The sequence below is a fragment of the Xiphophorus couchianus genome, chromosome 3 (assembly GCF_001444195.1).
Source record: "Xiphophorus couchianus chromosome 3, X_couchianus-1.0, whole genome shotgun sequence".
Taxonomy (NCBI): Eukaryota; Metazoa; Chordata; class Actinopteri; order Cyprinodontiformes; family Poeciliidae; genus Xiphophorus; species Xiphophorus couchianus.
Window position 1 is genome coordinate 20,888,673 of NC_040230.1, and position 13,256 is coordinate 20,901,928.

The 13,256-nt window shown below is 38.5% G+C and overlaps 1 protein-coding gene across 13 annotated transcripts in view; it reads left to right on the forward strand.

Annotated features, from left to right (window-relative positions):
• Nucleotides 1-12,551, forward strand: part of LOC114141576 (metastasis suppressor protein 1-like) — a 45,570-nt gene extending 33,019 nt beyond the window's left edge. For 5 of the 13 annotated variants that reach the window (XM_028012180.1, XM_028012182.1, XM_028012183.1 and 2 more), the window contains 10 exons: nt 2,760-2,917; nt 3,040-3,147; nt 3,282-3,379; nt 4,591-4,855; nt 5,825-5,935; nt 7,138-7,380; nt 7,568-7,774; nt 8,798-8,960; nt 9,054-9,347; nt 9,991-12,551. In XM_028012180.1, coding sequence (XP_027867981.1) covers nt 2,760-2,917; nt 3,040-3,147; nt 3,282-3,379; nt 4,591-4,855; nt 5,825-5,935; nt 7,138-7,380; nt 7,568-7,774; nt 8,798-8,960; nt 9,054-9,347; nt 9,991-10,445 — 2,102 coding nt within the window. In that variant the 3' untranslated portion in view covers nt 10,446-12,551. The remainder of the gene's footprint in view (nt 1-2,759; nt 2,918-3,039; nt 3,148-3,281; nt 3,380-4,590; nt 4,856-5,824; nt 5,936-7,137; nt 7,381-7,567; nt 7,775-8,797; nt 8,961-9,053; nt 9,348-9,990) is intronic. The other 8 variants (XM_028012187.1, XM_028012188.1, XM_028012181.1 and 5 more) reach the window with 5 other exon arrangements.
• The last annotated feature ends 705 nt before the right edge of the window (nt 12,552-13,256 follow it).

The following is a 13,256-nucleotide window of genomic DNA, read 5'->3' on the forward strand; positions in this document are numbered from 1 at the left end:
TCTAACTTTTAGCTGTAATAATTTACTTTCTCATAAAAATACCACACATTACACAAGATCTGATGTTTTTTTATCTGTCTCATGAGAGTGTTTTTCTGACCCAAAAGCCCAGCAGCACTCAGAAAAAGTCTAAAATTACAACCTAATTTAATCATTGACCATGTGAAAGCTGGAGCAGTTAATCCCATTTGTGTCTGCACAAATTTACATATTGACCCAATGTGGGCATAGAACACCCAGTGATGGCTTCTTTACATACCTTTAAATAGCTAAATTTTTACAAAACAACCTATTTAGCTATGTCCTTGCATGTTGGTAGATTATTGCAGATTTTGATGTAATAAGATGAAGCTTTCCCAGGCTGCTCTAGGACTGAATGGAATAAAGCAAATATTTCTTTCCATTTCCATTTTCCATTTCTTTTGAGGCAAAAGCACAATTGCTGCTGTTTGAGTTATGATAAGAAATGTCAACTTGAAGGTGGAAGAGTTGCTTTCTGTCATTTTGTCCTCAACTTTACATGAACTTTATAGCTTAGCCTACTTCGAGTCAGAGCATATGTGTTGTACTTGCATATAAAAAGTATTTTTAAAGTGGTTAATTTGCTTTTTGTAGTTTCAGCTGTTGGATATTTTACTTTGTAGATCCACATTACAGACGGCCTTCACATTACATTACAGTAATGGTAGAGGAGCTGTTTATAATTACTGATTACAAGAGTATTTGAGATGTCAAACCAACTTATAAATAATATCCAAGGCAACAGGATGGAAAATGATTTAGCCTGTAGGGACAACGGTAATGAGGTAGGTCCTGCTGTGGAAAACAGACTAATGAGTGAGGCCTGTTCAGATTCAGTCATACCGTTGCACAATATAATTGTCTGGTCAAAATTTCCCTTTGGATCAATACAAGACCGAAAAACATGCTGAAGGTTGGACTTTCTAGTTAAGCTACATTTAATTTATTGCCCCATAGACCACTACTATTTAAAATGATTGCATAACTCACATTAGCATTAAAATCACTGTGCTTGGATTGAGGTCTGGATGCTATACATTTCATTATAATAACATTATAACAGTGCTTGTAGTCATGTTGCAAGCTATTGTTGATTTATTTAGATGGAGACAGAAAAGTACATAGAGTCCTACAGTGCTGTAAAAAAGTATTTGCCCTCTCAGAGGCAAATACTGTTCTCTTTTTTTCTCTTTTCAGATAGTGTTTGTTTAAGATCAAACAAATATTTAATATCAGAAAAAGGCTAAGCATATACTTTTTTGTTATTTAATTTATTAATGGACAATAGGACAACTAAAACAAACATGGCCACTTGTGGTAAGAGCACTGTAATTGTCACCTAAAGATATTACTTGGTTGACCTGCATTATCTCAGTCGGATTTAGGTTCAGACTTTGACTTCTTAAAAACATTTCTTTGGTGGACCTTTTGCTGTGCTTTGGATTATTGTCCTGCTGCATTAAGTACCCATTGACCATACAGTGCTTTTTAACACTTTATTCACTATTGACTGTGATTTTCATTTCTCTTTGAATTTCTTTAATTTCAAGAATTATGTGTTTGCTTTTCCAGTCTTGTTAGCCTACTTCATGTTGTCAGACAAGTTTTATTTAAGTGATTTCTTGATACCACATGACTGACAGTTATCAATCATAGGTGTAAATGTTTTTTAAGTGTAAAGTGGGGATTGCTTTTTCACATATGAGCATATAGGTTAGGATAGGAATCTACTTTCAAAACCTGCTTAATTAGAAACATTTGTGGAAAATACAGACAGAAGGAATCTGTAGGGGAACAAGCACTGAACATTGTATGTTTTATGGTGCATAAACCCTGCTTTATGCACCACTTACATGTCATATGTAGGAAATTACAACAAATGTCATTGAAAGGCAGCAATTTATCTCAACCCAGACATATGAGCAGACAGAGACCACAGACCTTGATGTATTAAAGTCAAAACATGTTTTTGTGTAACTGTATCTTTAGTGGTTAGATAATGCCTTTGAGATCCACAGTGCATCATACGGTCACAGGCAGTCGCCAACCTTCCTGCCTCCTTTAAGAACTCAAGAGGGCCTGATTTGGCTTCAGGGCATCCTGTCTTTAAACCATGCACACAAACACACTCACAAATCCTAGACACACATTTTTACTTGGACTCACAGCAAGAAGACATGCAAGGTTGCACGTCAAGATAACCTTGGAATTATAATGTCCTACTCTGGATTTGCATATTTATATTGAAACTCACACAGACAGCCGGAGGGCCAGATGGTGTTATTGGTGCTTTGCTCTTTTGTTGTGATAAAAGTCGTTAGTCGTTTCTTTCAAAACATTTTCAGAAATTTCGGTGTATGAAAGAGGAAGGTAAAAATTTATTAAATGACTCCAACCTTTGAGTATATTGTAGTAGTAGTCTACAGACAACAGATTAGTCTGAAGAAGATAACCTTTGGCCCTCCTTGAACAAGAGCCAGGAAGTGCTTCAGTAAGAAGAGGTGCTCTTCATGCTGAGGTGATACCCAAAATAGTGGGACATTTTACATAGCATCATTTGACATGCCACCAAAAAAATATTCACTAACTTCCTTCTTATGTGCAAAATCATATTGTTTTCCATATTCAGTGCATGTTATTGCATGATAAGTAGTGATGCGTTATTTGTTTTCCTGGTCCCATGCCTTATGTAATAACTAGTGTATTTTTGTGTATTTGTATTCTGTTTGCTTGTGAAGGCCGTGGCGATTTCCAGCCCCAGCTGAACAGTGCCATGCAGGATGTGAGTGATAAATACATCCTTCTGGAAGAAACAGAGAAGCAAGCTTTGAGGAAGGCTCTCATTGAGGAGAGACAAAGATTTTGCTGTTTTGTAGCCTTGCTGCAGCCTGTAGTGGTGAGTAAAAAAGAGGGAAACTCTTGTTTTGCTTATCATAACTGCTTAATGTAACTGTCTATGACCGGATAAAATACGATCTGTTTATGGGTTTCTGCTGTGCATGTGCTTGATGCTTTTAGGATGAGGAGATCTCCATGTTGGCAGAGGTTACCCATCTCCAGACCATCTCTGAGGACCTCAAGGCCCTGACCTCTGACCCACATAAACTTCCTCCTGCTAGTGAACAGGTATGAGGGGGGAAGCCTAAAATCTTGAAATCTTATCATCTTTACTCTTTGTTTTGCACTTGTTTACAGTCGGGTTAAATAAGTTTGTAAAATTTGCTATTTCTGTTAATATGAATAATTAATTATTACTTTAGGTGATCTCAGACCTGAAGGGCTCAGACTATGGCTGGTCTTATCAAACACCACCTTCTTCCCCGAGTACTACTATGTCCAGGAAATCTAGCATGTGCAGGTATGTTTATGCAGTTTTGACCATCATGTTTTAAAAGTAGAGTACTCTTTAACCTCCTGCATCCAAGAAACACTGTGTGAAATGAGTACAGAAATATGAAATGGTCAAAAATACTTTAGTTTCTGTAAGAGGAAGCTCAGTACATCTGTCAAGTGTGCATTTACCTCATGCATTGCATTTCTCTAAAAGCCTGAAAATCTTTTTATCCAAATCAGAAATGATGAAGGCATTAAAACTGACAGTTTTCCAAACCATGGCTGACACCTAGTGGCCAGGATGAGCTGGGAAAAAGTCTGATTATTTTGTTGCATTCTTATTGATCACTCAATGAGAATAACACCAATACTATGCAGAATGACTTGGGGGCGGGGGAGTTAACTGTTCAGACTATGTCTTTTGTTCGCTGTCCTTTGCTTTCTCTAATGGTTTTTGTGCAACTGCTCTGGTTTACAGTCAGAAATCTACTGTCTGAGTTCCTGTTGTCACTTTTTATCTACCCTGTTATTCTTGGACAATCGATTCTTAGGTAATTTTAATTCTAGATAGATTTTCTATTTATATTTATTTGAATATAAAATCAAAAAGAATATCACATGTATCAAAGGGATATATGTGATACTATTCCTATTTTTCAAAAAACAGGAGCAACATTATGATTTTTGTAAGTGAGTTCAAGTAATAAAGCAACGATTTATTCATTTATTTTATTTTAATTTTTTTTTTGGAATTTCTTTCAGTTTTTTTTTTAAAGAATCCTTGTAGGTAGTCAATGTCTTGTGTATTTTGTAGATTTTATACTTGTTTCAACGACTGGAGGAAACTTTTTCACTTTTTATTATCGACAGTGATATGTAATCTAAATTGAAATGATAAGTAGTCCTTGAATTTGTTCAGCATCTGGGTATTTTGTGTGTTCTGTATTCATTATGATTTTTTTTATTTTTTACATTGGTTTGTTTAGATTGGCTTCGGTCACTGCTTGCTGCATCATTTTGTGTCGTGTTAATCGTTTCCCACCCTGTCTCCTCCACATTCCCCGTTATCCTCTGCCTTTCATCTCTTCCCTGTTTCCCCTCTTATCCACCCTCCACTCAACCCTTCCTCCTAAACCCATGGCTTCTGGTGAACTTGACTGTCTTTAACTCTCCTTGCCGCTGCTAAACTTCTCCCACTGGTCCTCCCTTTGTACCATCCTCCTTCCCCTTTCACAGTAGTCTGAACAGCGTTAACAGTAGTGACTCCAGGGGTTCCAGTGGCTCTCACTCTCACTCTCCTTCCTCCTCTTCTTCCTCCTCCTCCTCGCATCACCTCTTTCACCATCATCACCCCTGCCATCGATACCGCAGCTCAACGTTACCCCTGCAGGCCCCGGTTCGCCTCTCTAGCATCTCTTCCCACGACTCTGGCTTCATTTCTTCATCGCAGGACCAAAATGCATCGTCCAAATCCTCTTCACCGATGCCAGCTGAAACAAAGGTAAGATGGGGACAAAAAAAGAAACACCCATATTTGTTCAGATATTCAATCCAGCTCCCTACTGAGAGTCAGTCTCCTTTAGACAGACAGTTGTCTGGCCGTGGTAAGTATGTGAAGTCATTTTAGTTCTATTATTGTATCATAAATGTGCAGAAAATTAGTTTGCTTCCTTTCTAGCCCAGTGTAAAACGGGTCAGAACCATCTTGCTATGAAAAAAAATCCACCACTGTGACAGACTGTGGTTTGGCTAAACTTAAAACCCTCAGAATACGCTCAGTTTTATTTTTTATTAAATGAATCATAGTTAAATTATATGCTGCTGTGTTGCCTGTATGTTTTACATACATTAGGAGTATGTCTATATCGCCTCAGTCTGACTCTCTGACAAATGTTGTGAGATAATAACGTGTGAGTCAGTCCACGGGATTGTCTGTGTGGGCTTTGAGGCTTGGGATCGACCGTGAGAGCAGTTGCACTAGTCAATATTGTTCTGCTCGCCAGCAACCAGAACTCCTCAGTCCAGAACACATCGGTTTAGTTGGACTCCAAGTTTTTATGATCCGCTGAAGGTGGTTTGGCAACTCAATGCCTGACCCACATACAGTACAGGCTTGGGAATCGGGCCTGGTGTTTACTCACTGTGGGTTACAGTATCGGACACTTGAAAGGGGCTTTAACTTTTTGAAGGGTTTTAACTGGGCTTCTTTTTAACGAGGCTGACACTTAACATTGTGCTCTTAATGGCCTTGCATCTAATGCTAATATAACTCTTCTCCTAGTGCACTGTTCCCTGGTGCTTTTCCTTACTAACTTGTGGAGAAGTCACTACAGCTGCCAAACAGTTTGCCTGTGCTTCTAGCTGTCAGTATGTCTTTGCTTTAATTCTTTCTCCTCCATCCATGCCTCTTTCTCTCTCCCACCTCATCATTCCACTTCCTGCCGGCTGCTCCCTGTCCTCTCTGTCACAGCCTTGTCCCAGTTCCAGCTCCTCTGAGATGTCAGAGACTGGGCAGCTTCACGGTGACTGCAGCACTGCCTGCTCTCTTACCGCTACTACACTTCAGCATGCTACTGACAAGGTGAAAAGCTCTTTCTGTATAATGAACCGCAGACCTTCATATGCCAGATATTCACTTCCGTTCAGTGTAGGAAGGTTGAGGCTTGCAAAAGGATTAATATCACCTGGTTAAAACCACAAACTTCTGCATATTTGGTTGAAAATGTATGCTTTAGATCAATGTAAAGTGGGTGATATTTCAGTTAAAAATAACATGATTATAATTTTTTTACAAATAATCTGTAAAGTTTGGTGGGTATTTTTCTTCAGCATCTTTTTGTAGAATCACAGCTGCAACTTTTTTTGTGTATGTCTCTACCAGCTTTGCTTGTAAAGACGATTCAATAAAACTTTGCTGATATATTTACTCAGCCCGGTCAGATACTAGATTAAACAGAGAGCATTTGTGGGGTCTTGACTCGGATTGTCAACTAGATCTGTATTTTACACATGAACAGGAATATGTTTGAGCTCAACCTTCCATTTTCCATTCCCCTTCATTCGTGGCAGAAAAATACAAATGGCCCTTAGTATGGCTTTTTTATGCAACAGGTTTTCTTCTTGGTACTCTTTCTACCACATTAGTGGAGTCCCCAAATAATGGTTGGGCTGTCAAGAGAGTTTCTCAGTTTTTCAGACTTCATCCATCCATCCATTTTCTTTACAAGCTTATCCCATTGGGGTCAGTAGGGCTGCTGGTGCCTATCTCCAGCGGTTGCGAGAGGCAGAGTACACCCTGGACAGGTCGCTAGTCCATCGCAGAGTTTTTCAGATTATTATTAGTCAATTTAAAAAATAAAACTCATGATATTTCCCTTCCCTTTGACAACTGTGTGTCTCTATATGTTGGCATACAAATTATTAATTCAAATTATCACAATAAAATGGATTGAAGTTTACAGTTTTAATGTGGGCAATTGTGAGGAAAGGGTATGAATACTTTGGAACAATCCAATCAAACAGCACTACCATCTGTCCATCATTTTTTCCAGTTTTTATTCAGTTCAGCATTCAGACTCTCATCTATACTGATGTTGGTTAATCAACATGGATTTTGATCTTATTTTGCTTTCATTGATCTTATTTTGCTTTCATTTAGTTATCCTCAGTTATTTCTGTTTTTTTATTATTATTATTTGATCCCCATTTCATTTATTGATCCCATTGCTTCTTTTCCTTTTGTTTGCTTCTGTTACCATTGGTCTGTCCTTCCATCAACACCAGTTGTCCAATGGCTTCGACCACTACAGCCCAGCCAGTCCCTCCTACCTGCATAGCAATGGGGGGAGCTTGGGCTCAGCTCCAGGCACTTCCTTCCCATTCTTTTCACCATCCTCCCCCTCTCCCTCCACCTCATCCCCAACTCGTTCCTGGTCACGCCCCGCCTCAGCCTTGCTGCCGGACTATCCCAACTACTGCACGTTGGGGTCCCCGATGGTACCTTCATCAAAAGTCCCCAGCTGGAAGGTTGGTCATCACCTCAAACTTGATGAGCAACACATTTCCATTCTCCTTGTGTGCAGTTTGTTCACTGCACAAGTTTGCTCGGCAATTTTAGACTTCATTTCTTCTTTTTACTTTCAAGCTTAAATCAAAAGAGAACAATTTTAAGACTTTAAAACATCAACTCATTATTAAACAATTTTGTTCACAGGACTGGGCAAAGCCAGGACCTTATGACCAGCCTATGGTCAACACACTGAGAAGGAGGAAAGACAAGGAAGCTTTGGCTGGGGTGGAGAATAATGGGAGCATAAATGGTGGCAACAGCCCTCCTTCAAGCCAAACATCGATCTCAGCGCCCCCTCCTGCTCAGATACAAACACCAAGCCAGCAGGAAGAGAAGAACAGGATCATGAAGGTCAGTTTCTGTCTCCTCTGATTTTGCTGTGAAAGAATGTTTGTCCCTATAAAGATCTCTTAACTTTGTTAGCAAATTTTTATATCAAATAGATATAAAGTGAGTACAAACTAAGTGTTATTTTTAAATGTTGTTTTTAAATAATGATTCTATTTTTAACGGGAAAAAAATATTCACACCATCCAGTCCCTCCTGGCTGCAAGAGACATGGGATACTCTTCAATGCTAACTGGCTTTACATTGAAGAGCATCTCAGTTAGCCCAATAACAGATTGATCCACCCTCGACAACTAGTGTCAAGGTTTTGCGTTAACTAGCAATCAATTCAAACTTTGGAACCAGTTTTAGACTGATTGATGTTAATTAATTTGTTTCTCATCTGTTTTTGGATTTCATTTGATTATGGTCATTAGGCCTACTTCATGTTGTGAGGAAGGTTATCTTTAAGTTATTTTTTAATTCTCCAGATCTGGCAGTAATCTTGCCTCGGTGACATTGAATACAACTGTCAATGTCAATAATCTGTTAACTGTTTTTTGTTGGATATCATTTTGTAATGTAAGTTTTTTTTAATGATCAGAAAGACTTAAGTGAAAAAATGAGGGGAAAAAGCTGCTGAAATTTATAAGGCGTCCCTTTTTATTAGCATTTTTTATTAGATCCAGAAGAGCTTTTTTTGCATGCTTCCATTGAGCACATTTAGTTATGTCCTAAAACTGCAGACATATTTTTACAAAATTACTCAACGATTACCTTTAATGGTGATACTTATTTCCATGTATTGATTAATGCCATCTATTAACTGTGAGCGTACAGCAAAATCAGGCTACAACGACCAATGTTGTTGCAGTAACGGCACGTAAACAATGTGAATAGCCCTCCACCATTAATGTTCCCCGTTAATGACTTTAGTGGGTTGGACATAATTATTTTAATGGCTTTAGTACACTGCACTTGGCTGTATCAATTCAGTCTAACGTCTTGACTTTCCTCTCACATGTTGATTTCATCTGTTTTTGCCAGGCTGATGATCTTGAGGCCCAAAATGAACTGGCCCTGGCCTTATCCAGGGGTCTGGAGCTGGACACCCAGAGGTCAAACAGAGACTCCATCCAGTGCTCCAGTGGCTACAGCACTCAGACCAACACACCCTGCTGCTCTGAAGACACCATACCTTCACAAAGTAGTAAAGTTTATCCCCTATATCTATTTGGAGATTTTGTGTCATAATCCACTCTGTAGTAGTGTGACTTAACCTCCTCATATTTACTCATGACAGTTTCAGATTACGACTACTTTTCCATGGCTGGAGACCAGGAGCCTGAGCAGCAGCAACCAGAGCAGCCATCTGACTTCGACAAGTCTTCCACGATCCCCAGAAACAGTGACATTGGCCAGTCCTACAGACGCATGTTCCAGACCAAACGGCCCGCCTCCACAGCCGGCATGCCCATCACACAAACCCCATATCCTGGACAGGGAACATACCATGGGGGAGCCTATCCCTCCACACCGGTCCACACAGGAACCTATCCGTCTGCTCCTGCTGGCCAATACACTGCTACTTCTACGGGTATAAATAACTCTGAGGTTATCACAAATGTTCACTAGCATAGCTTTGGCTTTATACCTTTTATACCTTAACTTTTTCACATTATTTTCTTATTGCAACCACAAACTTAGGCATATATTTTGGCATTTAAGGGACAGACAAACATAGCAAAATAACAAATAAAATTGCCAAAACTGTGCAGTGGATTCATATCTTGTGCATTTTAAATAAAAATTAAAATAAAACTCAAACAGTTAGTAATAGAGTCCACCTGAGTGTAACTTATCTTGAGTCATGGAAGCAGGTCAGAGGTGATAGGAAGATGAATAGAGCTAAATAGAGGGTGGTCATTAGGCAGTGAGAGATTTAAAACCTCTAACAGGCAAAAGGTGGCTCAAAAAAAAAAAGCAATTTACCCTGTGGGACAAATCGTACTCCACATCTTTCAGATTTTGATTTATTTTTATTTGAAAAACATGTAGACCATCCTTTTTTTCATGTTTTATTGTAAAATATCAATAAAATACATTTTGTTTTCTATTGTGTATCTGTAACAAAGGTTGCTTCACGTTCAAACCACAATTTTCTAGCAGCATTTTTTTATTTGCTTTGTATCTTCATTACCTGCCAAGGATTCATCCCACCTCTGTAATCCTCCCTGCAGGTCATGGTCCAGTTATCGTCACCCCTGGAGTTGCCACAATCCGTCGCACGCCCTCCTCTAAGCCCTGCGCCCGTCGCTCCGGCTCTGTGGGCGGAGGCCCCATTCCCATTCGTACTCCGGTCGTGCCAGTGAAAATCCCTACAGTGCCTGACATGTCAGGAACAGTTAATGGGAGCAGGAGTTCAGAGGAGATTGGAGGAGGAGAGGAAAGCTCATATTCCTCAACGTTTGTAAGACCAGATGAAGCTGGCACGCTTCCTTTGATGTCCTGGAGCGGTCAGGCCTCCACTAACCCTCCGACCGTTCCCCTGCCCAACCAGCTGGTCCAGCCGTACCAGGGAAGTGGAGAGGAGGCGGACAAACAAGATGAAGGAAACATGCTTGTGGCTATCCGCAAGGGGGTCAAGCTCAAAAGAACCCTCACCAATGACCGTTCAGCTCCACGGATCGCCTGACGCCATCATCCGACTGCCAGTCTGGTGTCACAAGTATCTTGAGCTTTTATGATGGAAATTTCCGTTAAAAAATATTTGGGAATCTGGTCAGAAGCTTTAAAAAAAAAAAGAAAAAGCTTTTTGTGTTAATAGGAGACACCTTTGGTACGAATAGTTGTGAAATTGTGTCACTTCAAGACATTTAACCTTGACTTAGTGTAGATTTTTCTTTTTGGTTGATCCGTCAGATCGGTGTATAACCAGGAGTAGATCAGAGAGCCCCCTTGTGGTCGTTTCTGTTTACTCTGAATAGATTTATTCTTCATTGGCCATCAAACAGAAGCTCTAAACCAAAACACTTATTATTTCTGCTGGGTTGGGTCCATGTTGTGTGTCGTAACAGTGTGAAATATTAGGATGCGCTTCTGTGAATATTTTTCTGAAAAGAGCACAAATTACTTAGCTGACCTTTTCCTGTGGTAAAATAACCACTGTTCATGAAGAAAGATGGACACCAAGCTGTCTTCCACTTGCAGCTCAGAGGCGTAAGCACAGCTCACATCAGAGTCCTTCGTGGACCCGAATGGCCGACCCAGGAAGCCATGGCAAAGTAGAGGAACTGACTTTGTGTTACCACATGTCCACGTTGCTGCAGGCTACTTTGCAAAGTGTAAAGAGGTTATATAAATAGAAATTTGATCTTTTGTTTTAAAATCTTTGCTTGTTTTAATGCCTTTATAATTTGTAAATAATTTAGCACATCTCAATTGAGGATGAGTGTGATGGTTCAGAGTGGCAATTTTAGTTTCAAAACGTCTAAAAAGGTTGTAATTATCATCAGCCTCCGCTGCGTTAATATACATTTTTGGTTAAACTCTCCTGCAGGTTTTTGATTTCTCATATCTTTTGGCTCTGCAGTCTACATACTGAGATTTATAGGACATATATAAACGTTAGGTTTATTAATTGACCCTCCACTATCATACTATAGTAACCATGTGCAAGAGTTTGAAAAATAAAAACAAGTGATATGAATTTTTAATGAGACAAACTATTTTTGATGTAAAGATTCTCAGTTAAAAGCTCTTAACATTTTTTCCTATGTTTTAACTTTTTTGTTTCCTTTTACTCTACTAACGAGGAAGTATTTCTGATTAACATTTACATCTTTTGCAATAGTACAGATATTGTTTCAGTCAAAAGGAGGAAATCAGATCAAAATGTATAATTCATTAAGTATAAGTAGCATTTTAGTAACTTTTTTTTATCAGGACTTTGATAAGATTTTGGGATATGAGATTAATCCTCGTATCGTAGCGTTAGACTATAAGCTAAGGAGGCTAGTTAGTGGCACCACGTTTGTAATTCATTTGCGTTTCAGTTCAAGTTCAAGTACTACAAGATGTATGAAAGTGTAAATATTGTTTAGCTGTGGTCAGTCGAGGAATTCACACATTTTTAATTTATTTTCTTTTTCAGTGTTTTAATTCCATCTTGGTTCTCATCTTATTTCTATTTTTATACGTTCCAAAAAATATCAGAGTAAGAAGGTTGCTTATCCGTTCCAGTGTGAAAAAGATATAAAACAGATGTGCAGACATTACGGTACATATTAACGAGACGCAAGCTGTTTAACCGAGTTCATTGGCAACAGTATTATAAGTTTTGTGTACAAAATAACTACATTTTCCTCTGAGTTGGTTAAAATGTCTGTATTGTTTTAGTTTTTGCTTGTACAGTTATTTTAGCATGACTGAAGAGATGGTGGACTAACACAGAAATATTCATAAACTTGACAGCTGTTCCCTGAAGGCAATTTTATTTTATGACCTGATCAATTATTTCTGTCTAAATATCTCAAATATGCTATTAACCTGTAATTCCCATATTCAAATTCTTAGCATAAATATATATTTCCAAATGCCAGTATATCTTATGAGTAAGAAGTTTATAGTTTGTGAAATTTTAAACATTACAGTTTAATCTGTGACAGTTTAGTTTTTTGCTCATTTTCTCAGTGGAGAGTTGACCTCTCGCTGCCTGTCCCTGTATAGTTCAAGCTTTGATGCTGTTTATTTTTCAGGATAAAGTGACACCGTTAGAAATATAATAAAAATAATCAACTTACTTTGGCTCAGTTGTTTTGCATGTTAATGTTTTTTTGTTTGAGTGGGTATCATATAGATATAAAAGCGTAATATGTAATGCCAGACAATCTTTGAACCCAGAACCATTTTATATTTTTTAGACTCGAGAGAAGACTCTAGATGTAATTTAAAACTGATATATTGGAAGTTATAATTTGCATTGATGTATTTTCACACAGCTTTTATACATAAAATAAGAGTAACACTGAATGCAGCCCAAAGTGTGGCAGTGGAAAAATAAGCTTGTAATGCTACACTGTGGCCACCAGAAGTCGCTCTTACAAAGGATTAATTATTAGCTCTCAACCAACGTCTACATGTTTTCATTTTAAGATCTGTAAACACGTTTACAATCAGCAAAATAGTTAATCACACTCAGGAGACTTTAGTTCTTTTTTTTTTTTTAATGATTGAGCGCCTTCCTTCTGAAACATAATGCCACCTGATATCTTTTTTCCTTAGGGTGTGGACTCAGGTCTGGTTAAACGATTGAAGTGCCCCACATGGGTTATAGTATGGAAAGGAATGGGTGGACACACTGATTTACACTTGTAATGTCCAATATTTTCATCTTGACTGAGCTGTGAATAGTTGCATAAAAAGTTTTGGCACTTATTTTCATTGACGATATGAACCATCCTAAAAAAAAAGTAATCACGTGACGCCTTTTAATTTCAAAGGCGTC